Source organism: Lycium barbarum, chromosome 12 (genome assembly GCF_019175385.1).
Source record: "Lycium barbarum isolate Lr01 chromosome 12, ASM1917538v2, whole genome shotgun sequence".
Lineage (NCBI taxonomy): Eukaryota > Viridiplantae > Streptophyta > Magnoliopsida > Solanales > Solanaceae > Lycium > Lycium barbarum.
The window spans coordinates 87,685,664-87,710,531 of record NC_083348.1 but is presented as its reverse complement, the minus strand read 5'-3'; the positions used below and the strand labels follow the sequence as shown (position 1 = coordinate 87,710,531).

General features: G+C 33.1%; 1 protein-coding gene across 1 annotated transcript; it reads left to right on the top strand.

The window, feature by feature from the left end:
* The first annotated feature begins 7,529 nt into the window (after window positions 1-7,529).
* LOC132624612 (uncharacterized) lies at window positions 7,530-8,060 on the top strand. The gene has a single exon (XM_060339366.1). The coding sequence runs from the start codon at window positions 7,530-7,532 to the stop codon at window positions 8,058-8,060; it is 531 nt and encodes a 176-aa protein (XP_060195349.1).
* The last annotated feature ends 16,808 nt before the right edge of the window (window positions 8,061-24,868 follow it).

Below are 24,868 nucleotides of genomic sequence, written 5' to 3'. Positions count from 1 at the left end.
AGATATCACGATTTGATATTCTTAAGGCACATTCAAATGATTGTGTTCTATTCCTGAAGAATGAGAACTTTTGATAAAAGCTAAAAATATAGATTTATTCCTTGAAGTGAATGTGATAATATTTTGTAAAGCTTATCAATACAGACGTGCACTTGGTTGTGAAGATATCATGACTGACCTCCGGAAGAGTTATTTGAGAAGAAATATTATGAATATTTTATGCTTTACTCCTGAAGTAGTAAGGCTTTGAAATTTACTCCTGAAGTAGTAAAACTCTGCAACTTACTCACGAAATAGTAAGACTCTGGATTCTACTCCTGAAGCAGTAGAACTCTTGAAATCTACTCTTGAAGTAGTAGATATATGAAATTGAAGTCTCTTGAAGAGGTTATATATGATAGCGCCGTTTATCCTAGATCGTAATTACTACGATTGGAAAATAAATTGTAGTAAACTGAAGTTTACTAGCGAGAAAAATGGTTATCATATTGAGACTACAAATGATTGGAAGATTGAATATCTTCAAGTTACTACGGGTAAGAAATACGTATGTGATACGTTACCCGAGCATGATGGGATCACATATCACTATAAACCAAAAGTTTATGACATAAAATCTCATGCAATAGTAAACCAGAAGTTTACTAAAATAAATAGCACATGTCATGGTAAACTTAAAGTTTAGGCGTACAGATAATTTTATCAGTTGATAAGACCATTTTGGTTGTCCTGATTTAAATCTGATGTGCTAATTGAATATTTGAAATACATTAAAGAACTAGGATATTCTTCAAGGATTCGTTTGTGTTGCTTCTTCTCATGACAAGTTGATTACACCAGGTAACGTTGAGATTGAATCCCCTAATTATGAAAAATATAAAAGGTGAATGTGGGACCCTTCACTTGCAATGTGATGTCTTAAATAGATGCATCTATGAGGCTGTAACATATACATTTATTGTCAACTGGCAGTTTGACATTTACGAAGTTGCTTGCTGAAAATAATTGAGTTGGAAGCACAATTTTTAGAATATGTAATCAAGACAAGTCATCTTGATAATACTGGTTTATATCTAAGCTGGTTTAGCATTGGATGCCTCTGTAATATAGCTAAACCATTGCTTATGTGAACAAAGCTTCAGGTGTTGGTATGAGATATGATATATTGCATACAACGACACTTATATGTGCCAGACCAATAAATTATGATAAATTCTTCCCATACAAATGGTTCAGGGTCAGGAACCAAATATTTCCATCTAATAGCTTTTGTTGTGCGGTATATGCGTAATGGATCTACCACGATGCACACCATTGGATCCTCCAAATAAGGTGGGTATATATGTTAGTTTTTCTAACATAAGAGGGTGAGATATAAGCAGGTAAGAAATATGTTGTGAATTATCATTCGTATGATCATCAGATAATTAAAGTCAAATGCTGGAAGCATTTGCTGACCCAACTATTTCTTATTTCACTGCAAAATACTCCTATTGAATGTCCCTGAAGGACAAGTCTATAGCATGCATGAAGCATGGTAGACGAATCGGTTCCAAATGCAATAACCCTTGAAAAGGGTGAGGAGCAAATGATTTAAGATCATAATAAAGAGGCAATGTGCTCTTGAAGAGCCTACGACATAACACTTCATGAAACCATATGGGAGGTTCATGTACCTGAAAATAATGAAGTGATTAGATCTTAGTAAGTTATGTTGAATTGCGACCCGATACAAAATAATATCTCGTCGATGATATCTTTGATACAATATGGCACGCAATATTGTATAAGATTGTGAGGATCTGAGTTCTACGTCTCTTAAAGCATGCTGACGTAGAAATAATTACCAAGTGATATCATACATCTTGGTAAGCTTAAACTTTATTGGACCTGGAGTCCAGACATTACAAGTTCTTGGGGAACTTGTTCATAATCCTTATATGCATTAAATTAGGTAAGGTGAATGTAATTTAATCACCTTAGTGAATATTCATTAACGAAGGGAACAAAGATGATCTTGTTTACCCTTGTCTCTTTATGATAATCAGAACCTTTCATATTATTATGCAAGTTGATGACTTGAATATTATTGGAGCTCTTGAAGAGTTTCCAAAAGCAGTAGATTATCTACTAAAAGAAGTTGAAATGAGAGATTAGATTGCTTCTAAAGTACCATACATTTGTGCAATTGTTGCATTTATCTATCTTGTTGTAACTATAAGCATGATAGAATCTCTCTCTTATATAGAAATGTTGAAATAGGATAAATTGCATATTGCAAATGAAAGGCTTGACATGAATGTGTTTATCCTAACAAAAACTGTTAATACTTTTTGGGTATACATGGCATTCATTTAATCGACGTAAGAGTTCGATCTAGATATATTATCTATTCCCATGGGAGGTTTTTGTCATGCTATGTTATTCTACATGACATTCAAATTATACAAAGATACGAGTTAAAGCAAGCCAGGAATGTACTTGGCGTTATTCTAGCAATATTATATGGTGATGATTTAACTCTATCTAAGGAATGAAGATGCAAATGATCAACCAATTCGTCAAATGATCATTTGACAGATCTGATCACAAATGCTTTGCCAACCTCAAGATATGATAAATTGGTATACAAGATCGAAGTACCTCTTCTTCAAAAATTATGTGATGCTTTAATCAGAGGGGGTAAAATACGCATTGTACTCTTTTTTACTTAACCAAGGTTTTGTCTCATTTGGGTTTTCCTGGTAAAGTTTTTAATGAGGCAGCTTGTAATGCGTATTACTAGATATGTATTCTTTTTCCTTAACTTGGATTTTTCCCATTGGGGTTTTCCAAGTAAGATTTTAACAAGGCACATTATCCATTGATGAACATTCAAGGGGGAGTGTTATAAATACACTGTATTTTGGATGTCCATTCAAATACACAGTTTCTTGAATAAGATTATAATCAAGCAGACAACTTGCAAGTAGCTTACACAACAGCTTGCAAGTAGTTTCTCACGGATAAGCTTACAATCAAGCAGGCAGCTTATAAGTAGATTACACAAACCTTGCAAGTAGTTTTGCAAGTAGCTTCTCATGGATAAGCTTACAATCAAGCAGACAGCTTGCAAGTAGCTTATACAGTAGATTACACAATAGCTTCTTTGAAGTAGCTTACAGCTTCAGTTCCTTTATAAATAAGAAGTCAATTCAGTTCATTTGTACATCAATTGAAGGAACAATAAAATATCTCTCTCCCTCAGCTTCTTCGGCTATATCTTTTGTTGTCGTGTAATTTTTAATATTATCTCATAACAATTATGATTTAATGTTATTTTAAACAGATTACATGTAATCTCACAAGCTTGAGGGCGGGGGGGGGGGGGGGGGGGGGGGGGGGGAAGTTTCTTGCAACTTCGATTCCAAAGTAAACCTAGTGATTACCATAAGAATATTATTGAAGTTGCTAAGCGATTAGTTTGTGACAACTTGACTTTGCATGAAATAATTAATCAAGTATAGTAAGCAAATGGAAATCAAAAATAAAAATAAGTTAAATGTTGTCAGCAGCCAGTCGGTTGACCCAAGGAATGACAGAAGAAAGTCTGGCACAACTCAGACTTTTACCGACCTCCGCCCTTCTTACTCAATATCTCGTCAAAATAAACATTCATATCAATATCATCACTTTACTTGTGGGGATTATTTCTGGAATGAAACCAATATAAGTGAGAGGAAACCAAACATAAGAACGGAGCCCGTCATCTACATTCTGAAAATTATATCGAATTTTAAAATTTTCTGAGCTGTTGTATCTGATGAAATTGGCATAAAGCAGTCAACTGAAAGATCTAGACCGAGTAAAATTTGTTCATTCCATGGAGATGCATTCATTCCCCAATCAGAAACCTAAAGAGACTGATGATTAAACAGAGTGGACGTAGATGAAGGAACTCTGTCGGATTGGCCAAAATCCAATTTCTTGTTTCAGGGATTTTTGAGTTCCAAATTCAACTTCTTCATTCTTGATATTGTTTTGGGTCACAAGATGTTTAAGAAACACACCTAATAGTGATAGAGGAGAAGTATTTGAAAGTACACATGTTTCATAAATACAATATACACGCATCTGGAAAGTATTAGTTCAGGGCTGCTTTAAAATTTGAACGCCCTTCCGTACAACTAATACCGTCTTATGCATGTACAACTCATTAGAGCTGTGTTGGTACATAACCTTGTTGGCTTCAAAATATTTTAAATATGATAATCAGACATATACTTCTTAAGAGAATAATTAAAAATGTAAACGGATTATCATCTTTATTTAAGAAATACGTGAAAACATTTATTGACTTTAGTTGAAGAACACTAGAGGGAAAATTAGAGAATGATAAATTTAGTCCCGCAAAACCTTTTACTGGCCAATATGACTAATAATTAATTAAGATGGTGAATGGCCTAAGGACATTATATTTTGGTGATTAAACGTTTTTCTTCAAGGGGTCAATTTGAGTTTGCGAAGCACAGATGATACATACATCCCTTTTGAGAAAATGTTTACTGGAGTTGCTTGTTACTAATTAAAATAAGAAGTCTATTCTCAAGAGCAACTCCAGATAACTTTGAGTAGTTCATGAGTATCATTTTGACTTCAAAAGTTTAATAATATTACTAATACTCATTAATTAAGAGTATTAACATAAATCATAGGGTCTGTATGAAGGGAAAATGCTGAAATAAGACAACCTCTCGCCAACCAATTTGTCCATATCATGGCTAACCTAATGAAGAAAACTAGGAGTTTAAGTTGCGTGCACGAACAAGGAAATACAGTATATATACACTCCCTCTGTTTCAATTTATGTGAACTCATTTCCTTATTAGTCCGTGCCAAAAAGAATGACCTCTTTCTATATTTGGAAACAATTTACCCTTATTCAATGATTTATAGCCACACAAAATATATATGACTCATTTTACACCACAAGTTTAAAAGTCTTTTCTACTTTATTAAACACCGTGCCCAGTCAAATGGGTTCACATAAATTGAAACGGAGGGAGTAGGTTTTTGAACTATAAGGCCAGGGTGACGTGCTTTAAAATAACAAGTAGCTTGTCAAAGCAAGCTTGATATAATACTTAAAAGATTAAGTAATAGTACTTCCTCCATCTCAATTTAAGTGTCTTACTTTCCTTTTTGGTCTGTCCCAAAAAGAGTGTCTCTTTATATATATTTATGGTAAGTTTTCAAATTCCAATATTTTACATGGAAAGTTTAAGACCACAAGATTTAAAGAACTACACATATTTGATTTAAGACTACAAAATTCAAAAGTCTTTCTTTATTTCTTAAACTGCGTGCACAGTTAAACTAAGACACTTAAATTGGGAGTAAGAGTTAATTAGGCCGAGAAACAGTGGTGAATGGAAACATTAAGTAAGTAAGTAGCAGAAATTTCGGAGAGGAAATATGAGCCCGTTTGGATTAGCTGAAAAAAGTGGCTTTTAAGCATAAGTGCTTAAAGTACTTTTTAAGTGCTGAAAGTTATTTTATAAATAAGCAGTTACGTATTTTGATAAAAGTGTTTTTAGAAGTAAGAGTAGTATTGAAATTAACAAAAATATAAGGAATAAAAGAATAAAGTTGTTGGTCAAACCAAAATGGCTTTTAAGTCAAAAAAAAAAAAAGTTAGGTTGAGTAACTTCTTGATTTTGGCTTATTTTAAGCACTTTTTAACTTAATTTAAGTTATTTTCTATTTTATCAAATACTCAAATAAATAATTAAAAATGACTTATAAGCTAGTTTGACTAACTTATAATGTTGGAATAATACCTCCTCCTCCTCCTCCTGATTAATGACTTGGGCCTCATTCTCTCTTCACTTATTTTGTATCGGGCTTGGCACACTTCTGATTTATTGATTTGTACCCGGTTGAGCCCAGTGTATAAATATCTAGTTGCACAGATATTTTGTAATCAGATTTTGGGACTCATTCCATATTCTTTCAATAAATTCTCTCTCTTCTAAATGTATAACTAAAACCCTAGATTCGATCTTATACTTGTATTATTTGTTTTTCCGCTGTTAACATGGTATCAGATCTTGGATAATGATGGTTCTGGTTATGTTTCCTTCTCTGACGGTGTTCGTCGATGCTTCCCCGGTGCAATTTCGCATGTTTGGTGGTTATTTCAATCGATTCAATCGATTTGTGGTCGATTTCACAATTTTCTGGTGTTGACGAAACCTGGTATACTCGTTCCCTACTATCATTTCAATTTCGAGCTAAGGGTGCCAAGTGGGCTGAGCCGGGCCATATAAATGGGGGTCACATGGGGCCGGGCCGAGCCATAGTTAGTGGGTCGGGCCTCTTTTTTTTTATGTTCTAATACCAAAAATAGACATTTACATTTACTAATAATAATAAAATTAACATTTACAACTAATGATAAAATTGCTAAATTAAAAAAAGTTTAGTCGTCGTCAAATTCAATAAGCTAGCCATTGTAAATTTAAAAACTAGTCGTTGCTAATTTTATTTGAACCCCTAAATTTATGAATAACTACACTTTGGTCATATTTTCAAACTATAAATACCCCTCCATTCTTCTTCATTTTCACACAATTCTTTCACAATTCTCTCTTTATCTAAATTTGCTATTCAACTATTGTACATTACTTCACTTCCACCTTCTCCTCGAGTTCGAAGATCAACTTCAAGTGCGGTGTGGATGCATGTTGAGCGAGTAAATGAAGAACATGTTAAATGTTAACATTGTGGTGACATATATCTCCACAAGTCCGGAGCGTCGGGTATTAGCCTATTAGGGGGGTGAGGGGTGGAGGGGGGTATCGGTGTGTTGCATAGACACTTGTGAAAAGGCATGAAATTGAACTGAATGATTTATCAAATTTATTTTGAGATAAGTACTATCACAATCTAATATATACTATATACTGAAAATGTATCAAAGGTATATTTGTTGAGAAAACAAGATTTTCTAGCTTTAAAATACAATTTTAAAGAAAACTAAAGTGCTCCGTAAAAAGAGACTCCTAATTTATTGGGATACAATGTTTTTAAAATACTTATTATTAGTAATAAATGTAGTACATATCTTTTTTTTTATTTGAAGTGGGCCGGGTCGGTGCCTCGGTGGGCCATCACCCAGGCTACTGGTGGGCTGTCCACCTTGTCCAGCCCAACCCCCTAATAAATCCCACCTAGCCCAGCCTCTTACACCTCTTAGTGGGTCTAGGCCGGGCCAGTGGTGGGTCGGGTTTACCGGGCCGGTTCGGGCTGGCCTGGCCCACTTGACAAGCCTATTTCGAGCTCATATTTTGATCTAGGGTTCGTTATTTTTATTTTAGGGTTTGTTTTCCCCAATTTATAGGTTGAGTATCTGATTTAGGGCTTGACTCATCAATTTCTGAGCTGAGTATCTGATTTAGGGCTTGATTCATCAATTTCTGAGTTGCATAGTTGATTTAGGTTTTGTTGTGACTTTCAATTCATGTTTTGTGTTTGGTGTTGTGTTGAAAATGCCTGAGAATTCATCTCCAGCAAATGTTTTTGATAATACAAACTTAAGTTTAGGTAAATCTACTGGTCCTAATTCTAGTTTACCCTTCGAAGTTAATGACTATACGCATCCATGCCATCCTCTATGTGTTCATCCTTCAGATTTGTTAGGCTCTTCTTTGGTGACTGAACTATTTGATGAATCTTGTTATGGAAGTTGGCGTAGATCTATCTTAATTGCACTATCAGTTAGAAATAAGCTCGATTTTATTTATGGTACCTATGAGAGGCCTCTAGAGGGATCTCCTCTACTCCGCCAATGGCAACGTTGCAATGATCTAGTAGTTGCTTGGCTTGCTAACTCTGTCACCAAAGAGATCCATCGTAGTGTTGTTTACTCTAAACTTGCAAAGAATATCTGGAAAGAACTAGAGGATAGGTATGGACAGGCTGATGGTGCAAGGGTGTTTGAGCTTAAGAAAGACTTAGCACATATCTTTCAAGGTTCCTCTGACATTGCTTCATACTTCAATAGGATAAAACAGTTGTAGGATGAGTTAGCTTCCATCTCTATGACCTCTGCGTATAGGTGTACATGTGGTGGCAGTCTTAAGAGTAAGGTTGAACAAAAAGTGTATCAATTTCTTATGGGTTTGAATGAGACTTATATCCAAGTAAAAAGCAATATCCTTATGATGAAACCCCTTCCTTCCATAGACATTGTTTACAGCGTTCTTTTGAATGATGAAAAGCAAAGACAAGTGTCTGCTCACTCTCAATTCACATCAGAGTCTGCTTCCTTTCATGTTGGTGCAAGCAGCTCCTACAACCACACTAAGCAACAATACAACACTAGTAGACAACAATATCCACCCTCCTATGCTAGTTACCCTAGACAATCATATGCCCATTCCAATGTTGGCTCGTCCAGACAACATTTGCTCCTAGAGTGGATTTTGATTCTTAGAAGTCATCTCTTTTCTGCAAATACTGCAAAAGATCTGGCCATATCATGGAGAAGTGTCATAGACTTCATGGCTATCCTCCATCTTTTAAGTTCACTAAGAATTCTGGTGCAAGGAAAGCAAATGCAAATGCAGTGTTTGATCCTGCTGAGTCCTCTTCTGGTCAAGCTATTGAGTCTGGACACGGTATTGATTCTCTTGGATTAAGCAGGGAACAACACTCTCAACTGCTGCTGCTTTTGCAAAACACTCACCTCCATCCTGATGCTTCCTAATCTCTCATGGCTTTTGCTCACTTTGCTGGTAGGTTAGCTATACACAGTGTTTTGCTCAAACCTTGTATGTTTTCAAAAGTAGTTGATAAATCTATTTGGATAATTGACTCTGGAGCTTCTGATCACATGACCTCCCAAATATCCTTTTTTTCAATATTCAAACCCTTACTTTTCCTTGTCTTGTGTCTCTCCCTAATGGCTATAAAGTAAAAGTTACTAGCACTGGTTCTCTAAACCTTCTACCCAATTTTACTCTCTATAATGTTCTTTTTGTGCCAAGTTTTCAGTATAATCTGATTTTTGTGCATCAATTGGTCACTCAATTTGATGGTTTTGCACAATTTAATAGATTGTTCTATTTCTTACAGGCCCTTTCTCTGAGGAAGCCACTGGTTCTTGGTAGATTGGACAATGGCTTATACAAACTTAGAATTCCTGCACCTGCCAATGCTTCTGATTCCATTCCTTTGACTTGTATTCCTGCTTCTGTTTATCCTTCTATTACTACTGTTGTGTCTGAGTGTAATACTGTTGGTACAAGTCTTAATAAAATGGATATTATTTGGCATTTTCGCCTTGGGCACATACCTTTCTCTAGGATGAAAGATATTCATATAATTAATTCATATCTTTCCTCCAAACAGTCTTTTTCTTGTTCAGTTTGTCCATTAGCCAGACAAACTAGGCTGTCTTTCCCTGATAGTGTTCATCATTTCATTGCCTCCTTTGAGTTAGTTCATATAGACACCTGGGGACCATATCATTCTCCCACCTCCACTAGGCTAGGTATTTTCTTACAATTGTAGATAATTTCTCTAGGGCCACATGGTCACATCTGATAGGGGTTAAGAGCAATGCTTTTGATCTTCTCAAAGCTTTTATCTCCACGGTACAAACCCAATTTCAGTCCACTGTCAAGACAGTTAGAAGTGACAATGCCCTTGAACTAGGATCTAGCATCTCTGGTACCAAATATTTTTCTGATCATGGCATAGTTCACCAGACATCATGTCCCCACACACCACAACAAAATGGTGTTGTAGAAAGAAAACATAGACATTTACTTGAAACTGCCAGGGCCCTACTCTTTCAATCCTCTCTTCCTCTCACTTTTTGGGGTGATTGTGTTCTAACTGCCACATACCTCATTAATAGGTTCCCTAGTTCCTCTTTACACAATAAATGCCCTTTTAAAGTTCTTTATGGGAAAACCCCCTATTATTGTCACTTAAGGGCTTTTAGTTGTTTGGCATATGCCACCATTCCTAAAATTCACAAGGATAAATTTTCTCCAAGGTCTGTCCCCTGTATTTTCTTAGGTTACCCTTTTGCCAAGAAAGGCTACAAATTATACAACCTACAAACCAGATCCTATTTTATCTCCAGGGGTGTTGTTTTCCATGAACTTATCTTTCCTTTTACATTGAGTCAAAAATCTCCCCATTCCTCTGTTTTTTCTCCTGCACCTATTCATTTTGATACTCCTCTTACTGCACCTATACCCTCTTCTCCTCCTACAACTGCTCCTTATTCATGTTCATCGCCTCCTTCCAGTCCTAGTCCTTCCCCTTCATCTGCCTTCCAGTCCTAGTCCTTCCCCTTCATCTGCTCATCTTTCTCCTCTGCCTGTTCACTCTTCTCCTGACTTTCCTCCCCCTTCCCCTCCTCCTCCTGCAGTCCCTCTAAGAGCTTCTTCTAGACCCCATACCAGACCTGCCTACCTTGATGATTTTGTATGCTCCTTTACCTCTTCCAACTGATGCTCCAAGTCTGTTTTATCCCTCCTATCTACTTTTGCAAACCCTGTGTTTGAGCCTTACACTTACAGTCAAGCTGCCTCCATTCCTGCTTGGCAGGGTGCCATAATGACATAATTTACTGCTTTGGAAGCTAATGAGACTTGGTCTATAGTTCCTTTACCCCCGATAAGAAACCTATAAGTTATAAATGGGTCTATAAGGTGAAATATAAAGCTAATAGTTCAATTGAACGGTTTAAGGCTAGATTGGTAGTTAGGGGGGACACTCAGGTTGAGGACATTGATTTTCATGAGACCTTTTCTCCTGTGGTCAAAATGATCACTATCAAATCTCTAATTGTTGTGGTTGTCAAACAGAAATGGTCCTTGTTCCAATTAGATGTTAACAATGCTTTTTTGCATGGTGACCTTGATGAAGAAGTTTACATAAAGCTGCCACCTGGTTATTCCATCACCGCCCCTTCTCAGTCCCCTCCTCTATTTTGTAAGCTTCAAAAATCCCTCTATGGCTTACACCAGGCATCTAGACAATGGTATGCCAAGTTATCTCAAGCTCTTTCTTCAAGGGGTTACACACATTCTCTCAATGATTATTCCCTATCCACAAAAGTCTTTGATTCTTCCATTGTGGTGTTCGTGTGTATGTGGATGACATTATCCTTACTGGGACTGATGTCGATCAAATCTCTGCCTTAAAGACCTTTCTTCACAACCAGTTCAGAATTAAGGATTTGGGCCATCTCAGTTATTTTCTAGGGATTGAAATGTTTTATTTTGATTTTGGAGTCTTACTATATCAGAAGAAGTTCATCCATGATCTCCTTCAGATTTTCCACTGTTCAGAAGCATCTCTAGTTGTGTCCCCTCTTGAATTGAATGTTAAACTCAAACTTGGTGAAGGTTCTCCTTTACCTAAACTAGAAGATTACATATCTCTGGTGGGGAAGTTAAACTTTCTCACCCATACTAGGCCTGACATCTGTTTTGCTGTTCAACATCTTAGCCAATTTATGCAATCTACTCATTTACCCCATATGCATGCGGCTCTACACCTACTGAGATATTTGAAGGGCACCCCTGATTATGGTGTGTTTTTCAACTCCCAGCCAGATTTTTCAATCTCTGTGTTCTGTGATAATGACTGGGTTGCGTGCTCAGACTTAAGAAGATCAGGTTCTAGGTTTTGTGTTCTCCTTGGGGGTTGTCTTGTTGCTTGGAAATCTAAAAAGCAGCCCATTGTGTCCGTATCTTCAGCTGAAGCAGAGTATAGGGCCATGAGCAAGGCTGTTATTGAGGTTACTTGGTTATCTCGGTTGCTGTTTGATTTTGGGATCTCTTGTTCTTCCATCCCCGTGTTCTGTGACAATCAAGCTGCCATCCATATTGCTCGAAATCCTATATTCCATGAGAGGACAAAACACATCAAATTGGATTGTCATTTTGTAAGGACCAAGCTGGCTGATGGGTTAATTCAACTACTGCACACCCCTACGTCTTCTTAGTTGGCTGATATCTTCACCAAATCACTTGTTGGGCCTGGTCACCGCGGTTTTCTTCCCAAGTTGGGGGTTCTGTCACTCTCCAACTTGAAAGGGGGTGTTGGAATAATACCCCCTCCTCCTGATTAATGACTTGGGCCTCATTCTCTCTTCACTTATTTTGTATCGGGCTTGGCCCACTTCTGATTTATTGATTTGTACCTGGTTGGGCCCAGTGTATAAATAGCTAGTTGCACAGATATTTTGTAATCAGATTTTGGGACTCATTTCATATTCTTTCAATAAATTCTCTCTCTTCTAAATGTATAACTAAAACCCTAGATTCGATCTTATACTTGTATTGTTTGTTTTTCCGCTATTAACATATAAGCCAATCCAAACGGGCTCATAGAAAAGGCAAAGACTTACCAAATTTTTTGTCGCTGGACGTGGGATCTAAAATCGACGTGGCAAACTCATAAGTACAAGTTTTGTTTGGCGCGTCATTGCTGCATCTACAAAATAAAAAACATTTCACATGGTTTTCGAGCAAAACATTTATAGATGAAGTGATCATTTTGCTTGTTAGCAGTCAGTTGCGTGCACTTACACACCTTTCAAGAAAAAGAGAATCATTTAATATAGAGTCAAGAAAATTGGACTAACGTATGGAGTATTAGTTACTTTTCCTAAACGCAAAGTGTTAGGCTCCCCCATTTCTATAAAAGACAGGCACTAAGAAAAAATAGGGCGATAGCAATAGACACCGAAACTGAAATTAGATTAAAAGATTACATTTGTATATGAAAGGAGAAACCTACTAAATCCATTAATCAAACCCATATCTTATACCGATCAAACATGACTAAGGTAAAAAGCGGCATAGACTAATATTGTTTCAGGATTTTTGAGTTCCAAATCCAATTTCTTCATTCTTGATATTGTTTTGGGTCACAAGATGTTTAAGAAACACACCTAATAGTGAGAGAGGAGACGTGTTTGAAAGTACACGTGTTTCATAAATACAATACACTCGTGTCTGGAAAGTATTAGTTCACGGCTGTTTTAAAATTTGAACACCCTTCCGTACAACTAATACCGCCTTATGCATGTACAACTCATTAGAGCTGTGTTGGCACACAACCTTGTTGGCTTCTAAATATTGTAAATATGATAATCAGACATATACTTCTTAAGAGAATAATTAAAAATGTAAACGGATTATCATCTTTATTTAAGAAATACGTGAAAACATTTATTGACTTTAGTTGAAGAACACTAGAGGGAAAATTAGAGAAGGATAAATTTAGTCCCGCAAAACCTTTTACAGGCCAATATGACTAATAATTAATTAAGATGGTGAATGGCCTAATATTTGGCGATTCAACGTTTTTCTTCAAGGGGTCAATTTGAGTTTGGTAAGCACAAAAGATACATACATCCCTTTTGAGAAAATGTTTCCTGGAGTTGCTTATTACTAATTAAAATAAGAAGTCTATTCTCAAGAGCAACTCCAGTTAACTTTGAGTAGTTCATAAGTATCATTTTGACTTCAAAAGTTTAATAATATTATTAATACTCATTAATTAAGAGTATTAGCATAAATCATAGGGTCTGCAAAAAAAAAAGTGCATCTCATATTAAAAAATCAAACAATATTTATGTAATTTTTAAAGTATCTCATTAAATCAATAATGATGGATTCATTGCCACATGCGTATCAATCCATTAGTGGGAGCAAATGAAATTATTGTACAGCAACATACTTAAAATACTTATATATTAAAATAAGATAGAATTTAATTACTTTTTCATTTTTATCCTTATTCTAATAAATGTGAAAAGAGATTAATATCAAATGGAGATCAAATAATGAATAAGGTAAATTAGTCAAATTATAATTCTAATTCACGTTTCCTTAAAAAACTATGCAAAACACAACATGACAAGAAAATGAACTAAACCGAGAATATTTACCAAAAATTAAAAAATAGAATTTTTTCGTTTAAATAGAAAATCAATGTTTACTTTGTTTCGTTTAAAACATGTAAAATTAATTTAATAATTTGAATTAGAATTATTCAAATCAAAATTTGACAAAAAATAATAAGTATTTTACACCTTTAAATTAATCGAATTAAAATTGAAAGTATCAATTGATGCTTAAATATTGCTATTGTTTTATCTCAAAGAGAGGAAAATAGTTTTCTTTTAAACAAGTCTTCTCTTTTAAAAAGTATTAATAAATTTTCGTAGCAAACACGAATGTAATAAATTTTTAGATACGGACCACAAAACCCATGCTTCGTGTATATATATATATATATATATATATATATATTATCACTATCCAAATACAACTACATATATATAGATACACTATAATATAAAGTGTTGGGCCCGTGCGCAGCACAGGCATAGACCACCCATCCTTCGCCGTCCGTTTCCACTGGAAACAAAAAGTGTGGGCCCCACCTAAACATCAACCAATATTAAAAAAAGTGTGGGCCCCAACTAAATACCAACCAATATTAAAAAAATAAAAAAATAAAAAAACAAAGTGGAACCGCCATCTCCAAATTCACGAAAAAAAAAGTTGACCCCATATTAACAAAATCAAGCAATATTAAAAAAAATGAATCCCATATTAAAAAAAAAAAAGAGTGCATCCCATATTAAAAAATTATTCTTCATTTAAATAGAAAATTAAATTTCTACTTTGTTTCATTTTAAACATATAAAATTAATATAATAATTTGAATTAGAATTATCCAAATCAAAATTTGATAAAAAAAATAATAGGTATTGTTTAGGCCCAATCTACATACATTAACAATAGAATATTTTATACCTTTAAATTAATCAAATTAAAATTTAAAGTATCAACTAATGCTTAAACATTGTTATTGTTTTATCTCAAAGAGAAGAAAATGGTATCCTTTTGAATAAGTCTATTAATAAATTTTTGCCAACTTTGTGGGCCCCAACTAAACATCAACCAATATTAAAAATAAAATAAAAAAGTGGAACCACCATCCAAAACTCACGGAAAAAAAAGTGGACCCCATATTAACAAAATCAAGCAATATTAAAAAAAATGAATCTCATATTAAAAAAAACAATGTAAAAAAAAAAGTACATCCCATATTAAAAAATCAAACAATATTTATGTAATTTCTAAAGTATCTCATTAAATCAATAATGATGGATTAAAAAAGTGGACCCCAAATTAACAAAATCAAGCAATATTAAAAAAATGAATCCCATATTAAAAAAAAAACAATGTCAAAAAAACAAAAGTGCATCTCATATTAAATAATCAAACAATATTTATGTAATTTTCAAAGTATCTCATTAAATCAATAATGATGGATTCATTGTCACATGCGTATCAATCCATTAGTGGGAGCAAATGAAATTATTATACAGCAACATACTTAAAATACTAAATGTGAAAAGAGATTAATGTCATAAAAGAAAAAAAATATTAAATGAAGATCAAATAATTAATAAGGTAAATCAGTGAAATTATAATTCTAATTGACGTTTTCTTAAAAAATCGAGCAAAAGAAAATATGACAAGTAAAATGAGTTAAACAAAAAATATTTACCAAAAATTAAAAAATAGTAGTTCTTCATTTAAATAGAAAATCAAATTTCTACTTTGTTGCATTTTAAACATGTAAAATTAATATAATAATTTGAATTAGAATTATCCAAATCAAAATTTGATAAAAAATAATAGGTATTGTTTAGGCCTAATCTACATACATTAACAATATAATATTTTACGCTTTTAAATTAATCGAATTAAAATTCAAAGTATCAACGGTATCCTTTTGAATAAGTCTATTAGCAAATTTTTGCCAACTTTGTATTCGTAACAAACACTAATATAATTAAGTTTTGGATATGAAGCACAAATTACAATGTTATATTAATCGTGTTTTAAACAATATATATATATATATATATATATATTACTTTACTACTATATAGAAGAGCCAGTTTATAAGCAAGATCGTCGTCCGTCCTTTGGTCCCACTTTTTTATTTAAGGGAAAAAAATCCTTTGTGGTCCCACCCACTTTTTATTTGAAGCCAAAAAAATGATATTTTATACTTTATATTATCAACTCTTTTAAAAAGTAGATAGAAATACTTTATTATATTTCTATTTTTCTACTATATAGAAGCATCGGTTTACCCATGCTTTGTCGTCAGTCACTCTTAAAAAAGATGCTTCTATAAAAAAAGTGCTTCTATATAGTTTAAAAAAAAAAAAAAAGTGGACCCCACCCTCTCCAAACTCATTAAAAAAAAAAATTGATCCCGCCCTCTCCAAACTCATAAAAAAGTGAATCCCATATTTAAAAAAAAAACAATGTCAAAAAAAAATATGTGCACCCCATATATTAAAAAATCAAACAATATTCATGTAATTCCCAAAGCATTCCGCTCAAGTCAATAATAGTGGATTCATTGCTACATGCGTATTAACCCATTAGTGGGAGCAAATGAAATTATTGCACAACAAAAAACATGGACCCCATATTATTGTTTTTCTTCAAAAGGTTTAGTAGGCAAATACATACAATTTTCTTTCTTTTCTTATATCAGTCTAAGATCTAATCTAGATATATAATTGTTGTATTTGCTATTCCGCCATGTCATTTATTTGTTATGATTACTAAAATAAATATACTTAAAATATTTATATTTTAAAATAAGATAGAATTTAATTACTTTTTCATTTTTATTCTTAGTCTAATAAATGTAAAAACATATTAATATCAAATGGAGATCAAATAATGAATAAGGTAAATTAGTCAAACTATAATTCTAATTCACGTTTCCTTAAAAAACCATGCAAAAGACAACATGACAAGTAAAATAAACTAAACCGAGAATATTTACCAAAAAATAAAAAATACCATTTCTTCGTTTAAATAGAAAATCAATTTCTCCTTTGTTTCGTTTCAAACATGTAAAATTAATTTCATAATTTGAATGAGAATTATCCAAATCAAAATTTGATAAAAAATAATAAGTATTTTAAATCAAAATTAATCGAATTAAAATTGAAAGTATCAATTGATGCTTAAATATTGCTATTGTTTTATCTCAAAGAGAGGAAAATAATTTTCTTTTAAACAAGTCTTCTCTTTTAAAAAGTATTAATAAATTTTCGTAGCAAACACGAATATAATAAAGTTTTAGATACGGAGCACAAAACTCATGCTTCGTGTGTATATATATTATCACTATCCAAATACAACTACATATACTATAATCTAAAGTGTTGGGCCCGTGCGCAGCACGGGCATAGGCCATCTAGTGTATATATATATAGGTTTTTGCACTATGAGGTCAGGGTGACTGCTTTAAAATAACAAGTAGCTTGTCAAAGCAAGCTTGATATAATAGCTTAAAAGATTAATCATCTCAATTGAAGTGTCTTACTTTTCTTCTTGGTCTGTCCCAAAAAGAGTGTCTCTTTATATATATTTATAGTAGGTTTTCAAATTTTAATATTTTATATGGCAAGTTTAAGACCACAAGATTTAAAGAACTACACATATTTGATTTAAGACTACAAAATTCAAAAGTCTTTCGTTATTTCTTAAACTGCGTGCACAGTTAAACTAAGACACTTAAATTGGGAGTAAGAGTTAATTAGGCCGAGAAACAGTGGTGAATGGAAACATTAAGTAAGCAAGTAGTAGAAATTTCGGAGAGGAGATATGAGCCCATTTGGATTAGCTGAAAAAAGTGGTTTTTAAGCATAAGTGCTTAAAGTACTTTTTATTGAAAGTTATTTTATAAATAAGCAGTTACGTATTTTGATAAAAGTGTTTTTAGAAGTAAGAGTAATATTGAAATTAACAAAAAATATAAGGAATAAAAGAATAAAGTTGTTGGTCAAACTAAAATGGCTTTTAAGTCAAAAAAAAAAATAAGTTGGGTTGAGCAATTTTTTGATTTTGACTTATTTTAAGCACTTTTTAATTCAATTTAAGCTATTTTTTATTTTATCAAATACTAAAATAAGTAAAAAAAATGACTTATACACTGATTTGATTAACTTATAAGTCAATCCAAACGGGCTCATAGAAAAGGCAAGGACTTACCAATTTTTTTGTAGCTGGACGTGGGACCCAAAATCGACGTGACAAACTCATAAGTACATGTTTTGTCTGGCACGTCATTGTTGCATCTACAAAATAAAAAACATTTCACATGGTTTTCGAGCAAAACATGTATAGATGCAGTGATCCCCCTTTGTATACGAAAGGAGAAACCTACTAAACCCATTAATCAAACCCATATCTTATACCGATCAAACATGACTAAGTTAAAAAGCGGCATAGAAACTAAACAATCCTTTTTATTAAGTCACCGCATGTTCAACCAAAGATTATATCTACTAACTTACCAGATCATACTTTTTATTAAGAAGCAATATCACCATCCAAATTTTATTATTCAAGCCATATTAGTTTTACGCAGTTTATTACAAATTCACTACCGTTGTTCATTACGCTGTATCAGTCCTTAGAATTGATCGCATTTTGTTTGTGTGTAATTATTTAACCTCGAGGGCGACTTGGCCACAGACAGCCTGTTTGATTGAATTCTCTTTTGTTTCATTTTGTGAATGCCCAAATTCATTGCGTTTAGTCAAACATTCGGAAATCAGAAGCCTCTAGAAATTGGAAACAATCACCTAGCACAATGGTTGTAGCCAATTTTGTTGATCATCCTTTCTGCCTATCACCTTAATAAACGATTATTTTAATTAATTTTTCGATAACAAAAAGTACGAGTTGTCTTAAAACGTTACTTGTGAATTTTTCCATAATTCAACAAAAATTACATTACATACAAACAAAACGTGATCTTTGGTAGATATTTATGATTTGCATTAATCAGTAACTTGATGATAACTAATGTACTATGAATTTAAATTATATACATCATTACTGTAATTCTGTAAAGAATTTTCACATCATTAGGTCACCTTTACATATTGGGGTAACATATTTTGTTCTCTACATTATAAATTTCACATATTAAAGATATTTACTTATAAATATCCTTTGAGTGGCCCACAGTGTAAAAAATTCTTATAATAGATTAAGCTATATTCCGAGTAATAATGACAGTGAATACATAAAATGAGTTTTAACATAAAAGTTAATTATTTTATTTTATTTTAAATTTACCAATTTATTAAATAGTAGTAGTAATAATTATTATAAAATATTATCTGTAATAGCCTTACACGTGACCTGATTGGAACGATAAATACTTTTTGCTCTGTCAATACATAAAATATAAACTCCCGTGGCTAATGATTGTGACAATAATAGCGGGGAGAGACAAACGTGATTGGTGGTAAAAATAGTGTCGGGGCTGAGAGAAAAGAGGAACGGAAATAATTTAAAAACTTAAAATTAGGGAGAAAGGTCAAATTTGCTCTTGAATTACGTGAAACGTTTAAATTGGCTCCCTGTTAAAGAAAATAATTTTAATTGCGGGACACATGATATTACTGTGTGTTAAGCTTTTGCCGTTTGAAAATAAGAGCATAGTTAATACTTAAATTTCAATGGAGGTGAAAACATATTTATCCCCATGGCCAACTATTAACGATCAGTGAATCATTTTTATTTCGCATAATTCAAGAACATTTGACCTTTGCAGTTGATTTTTCGGTAAGCTATGATGCTGAATTGAAAGTTGTTGCAAAAAAGATTCACTTTCGTCACTTAAGCTAGCCTTCGAATAAGTATGCACGGCAGAGGAGTCCGGAACCAAAATGTCCCTAAAAAAATTATTTTGAACCAAAATATCCCAACAAAAAAAAAGTTATCAAAGTACCTTTAGCGCATTAAAATATTGCGTTATAGCACTTCACGGAGATGGAGCCGTTAAGTGCTATAGCATAGTATTTTACTGCGTTATAAAAGCGGTTAAAAAAAAATCTATAACGCAGTAAAATATTGCGTTATAGAAACAGTACCCAAAAAAAAAAAAAATATATATATATATATATATATAACGCAGTAAAATACTGCGTTATATAAACAGTACAAAAAAAATTGGCCAACTTTATTTTTTGCAACACTTAGTATTATTTTCCATACTTTGACCAATGATTAGTCGTGTGTCAAGACTCCGAAACGTCAATATTTTGTATAGAACCTGATATTTTTTTTCTGCGTACAATAATGTAGGCTCAATACATCAAGGATACGTAAACGTTCGGATCGTCATTTTAGGGGTTGAAAAGGTGCCCGAAATAAGTTTTATTTGAAAAAACTTAGTGTTTTTTTCATACTTTGACCAATGATTAGTCGTGTGTCAAGACTCCAAAATATCAATATTTTATATAGAACCTGATATTTTTTCTGTGTACAATAATGTAGGCTCAATACATCAAAGATACGTAGACGTTCGGATAGTCATTTTAGGGGTTGAAAAGGTATCCGAAGTAAGCTTTGTTTGGAAAAAAACTTAGTGTTTTTTCCATACTTTAACCAATGATTAGTCGTGTGTCAAGACTCCGAAACGTCAATATTTTATATAGAACCTCATATTTTTTCTGCGTACAATAATGTAGGCTCAATACATCAAGGATACGTAGACATTCGGATAGTCATTTTAGGGGTTGAAAAGGTACTCGAAGTAAGTTTTGTTTGAAAACTTTAGCGTGTTTTATTTTTTAAGATTTTGATTTAAGCGTGTTATTTTTTAATCAAGACATAACTTTATTTTGAATATAAATATAATTCTAAAAAATATAGGGACAAAAACTAGTTGTAAAGTCGTCGAACTTTAGATGGTCATATCTTTGCGCTCGGACGTCCGTTTTACACGTTTTTTTTTTAACTTGCGTATTTTTTAGAGATCTATGCGGACAAACCGCCATAAGGCTGTTTGGCCGAGCCGATTTTTAAAAAAAATACTTTTTATCCCATTCAATTTCAATTTTCCTCCAAATTGGCCTGAAATTTTCAGTTTTATTTACTTATAAGATGATGATACGCAATAAATTTCAACGTAAAATTTCTGGGGTAATGTAACTGTGAATGTCAATTTCACTTCTGCGGTTTCAATTTTTGAAAATAAAGCTGAATAATTTTCTCGACATATAAAGTTGATTAAAATAACCTTACAGTCAAACACTAAGTTTTTTCAAACAAAATTTACTTCGGGCACCTTTTCAACCTCTAAAATGACGATTCGAACGTCTATGTATCCTTTATGTATTGGGCCAATATTATTGTACGCAGAAAAAAAAATCAAGTTCTATATAAAATATTGACGTGTCGGAGTTTTGACACACGACTAATCATTGGTCAAAGTATGAAAAAAACACTAAATTTTTTCAAACAAAACTTACTTCGGGCACCTTTTCAACCCCTAAAATGACGATCCGAACGTTTACGTATCCTTGATGTATTGAGCCTACATTATTGTACGCAGAAAAAAAATCAGGTTCTATATAAAATATTGACATTTCGGAGTCTTGACACACGACTAATCATTGGTCAAAGTATGAAAAATAACACTAAGGGCCTGTTTGGAAAGCCACCCAGGTAATTGGAATTGGGTGTAATTAAGTGTAATTACACAGTTTGGCCTGTTTGTTTGACCAGGTAATTACACAGTTTGGCCTGTTTGTTTGACCAGGTAATTACACAGTTAGGTAGGAATTGAGTGTAATTGAGAGTGTGTAATTACACTCTCCAATTCTCAAGGGATGGCTGAGAATTGGGTGTAATTACACCCTGTAATTACAGGGTTACTTTTTAGTCTATTTCTTTTTTATTTTATTTTAATTTCTTTTCTTTTTTAATTTATTTTTTATTTCAATTATTTAATTTCTTTTTTTATTTTATTTTAATTTCTTTTCTTTTCTAATTTATTTTTTATTTCTATTATTTAATTTCTTTTTTATTTTTACTTTTTAATTATTTGTATGTTTAAAATATATTTTTCTTTTTATAGAATTAATATTTAATTTCCTTTCTTCTCATTTCCAACCTTTACTTCTTGTGGTTCCATGTAATTGCTCTTTTTTTTTTTTGTTTTTGTTTTATTCATTAACCGTGTTAATATTCTAATTTTTTAAACTAAATGAGTCATTAACAAATTTGGCATATAATAAGTAATGTTATTAAAGTAGAATTTCATTGTGAATTAGGTCATAGACTTATATTTTTCCTTTCTTTTGAATTATAGGAGTATTTACTTATGTTACATTGAAACTTACTTATGTAACGTTGCAATTTGACATAAGAGTATTATGTTAAAAAAAAAACTTTTGAATTTTGAATATAGGTTATATTTTCAATTTTAATAATATTTGTTTTAGTACGATTGGCTTGTTATTTTCACATTGCATGTTATTTATTTTTCACTTACAGTTGATAGAATTATTGTCAAACATTTGAATAGTGTTATGACATTATATTTATAAATATTCTTGTTTTGTCAAACATCCAATCCCATGATGTTCTCACAAAAAAGGTATGCTTTTAAGTTTTATAATCAATTAAAATATTATTAATTTTGAAATTATATATCAATTATTTTTTACAATATTAGTTACAAACATATGATTAGTAATTAAAATATTTTCAATAAACAATGTATTATTAAATAACTAATTTAATATCATTTATAAAGGCACATATTTTTTAAATATTAATTTTAAACTTTTTATAATTAAATTTTATTTTTAAATTAAACTAAATGTGTAATTACACTTGTGTAACCAAACAACACGCTTGTAATTACATTATGATAAATAAACAGGTCATAGTAATTATAATGATGTGTAATTACTAGGCTGTGTAATTACTAGGGTAGTAATTTGTCACGACCCAACTAGAGTCGTGACGAGTACCCGATACTTGTACCGAGCACCCCTTATCTATCATTTTACCTTTACTTCTCAGCAGACCGTAGGAACTGTGCCATGTATATATATATATTTTAAACATTACTGAATATTAACATTAGTAGCATCATCGTAAACATAGACTAGTAAACTTTGCTATCACGTCATACGGCGACGCGAACATACCACAATACAACACATCTACTGTACATATCTGTCTACGAGCCTCTAGACATAGTACACATATACATATAAAGGGCCGAGTACTGCCGAGCCCGAATATATACACAAAATAGTACCAAGGAACTGGGGCTCCGGAACAACTGGAACGCTGTCAGGTACTGCTGGTAGGGCTTCTAGGAACCGAATCCGCCTGTCTGTTGACCTGCGCGGCATGAAACGCAGCGTCCACGAGAAGGGACGTCAGTACGAATAGTGTACCGAGTATGTAAGGCATGAATAGTAACATACGGAAAATATAAAGCAAGGATAACGACATAGAAGAATAATAGCACATGTCCTGAGGTAGAAACATAACCTGTACGTATAGGTGCCCTTGGGCAGATGTCATGTATGCTTAGCTTTCCTTTGAAAATCTTTTCTTGATCATATATATATATATAAATAGAACATGTCATATTGCCGAGGCGTCGGCAGCCGATCCATTTAACCATAAATATACACATCCCGCGTCCGGGACGATATCATGTCAAATAATGGCAACTGATCAGGTGGATATGCGTATATAACGCTCTGCCCTCATTCCCATCTTCCCCGTATACATATGCATACATCATGTACATATATCAGCGTCTATAGCGCCCTGGCTCTTTTATTATATACATATACGTGTATCATGTACATATATCAGCGTCTATAGCGCCCTGGCTCTTTTATCATATACATATACGTGTATCATGTACATATATCAGCGTCTATAGCGCCCTGGCTCTTTTATCATATACATATACGTGTATCATGCATACAACACGCTCGAGAGCCCAAGAAAACCATATCCACGTCGGAGTGACGTAAGGTCGGTAGCCTCCGATTACATTATGGAATAACCATGATCGTTATGTCTCACCTTGAAGAAACTAATGTTGTGAGGCAAGACTATCAATGAAGAAGAGCATTAAGAGAAAACATGGGACAAGATCGTAAAACTCATAAAACATTACTTCATGTACTTTAGAGTCTTTAGAAAATAGAGTCATGACAAAGGAATAGGGTTAGACTCAAGAACTAGTCCATTATTCTCGTATTCATATTGAATCCTTCACTTAAGACTTTTAGACATACAATCATTCTCGCCATACTTGTCATAGGCATATTCTCTTCCTTACTTCATCGTTATCATTATCGTCATAGAAATATTCTCATCAGAATAGCTACATTACTTGTCGTTTGATAAGCGGTATAAGGATCAAAAGTTTCCTTTGGATTCTACTTCAAAATAGGTTAAATGGAACAATAAGGAAAAACAACCGGGAACCATGGGCCCACCTCGGGTCAAATGAGGCGGCGTACCCAAATTTACGTTCATTACCTTTCATGACGTCACTTAGGAGGGTTTTAGGGTAGTCGGGTCCCCTTTATATAAGTTCTAGATGTTTAGGAAGTTTTCTGACATTTCGCGCAACTTTTAGTTCAATTCTACTAAACGAAAAAGGGAAAACTTTAGGTGCTGGTTCCGGAGAATAGAATTGTCCCCGCGGCTCGTATCCGACTTATTACGTCTAAGACATGCCATAGAAAGAAGGGTGAAGCCTTGCATACCTCTTTCCGTTCCTTATGCTATTCCAAATTCACGTTGGAAATCCGTCAAAATCTGCAGATTGGTCACATTTACCAAAACTTTCATTAGGGTATTTAGAGTTGAAATCTTAAGATAACACTTGGCTACCGAAATTTCGGCAGCACTTCCTCTGTAAATATACCATCCTCAACATTCAACTTAGCCAACTTCTA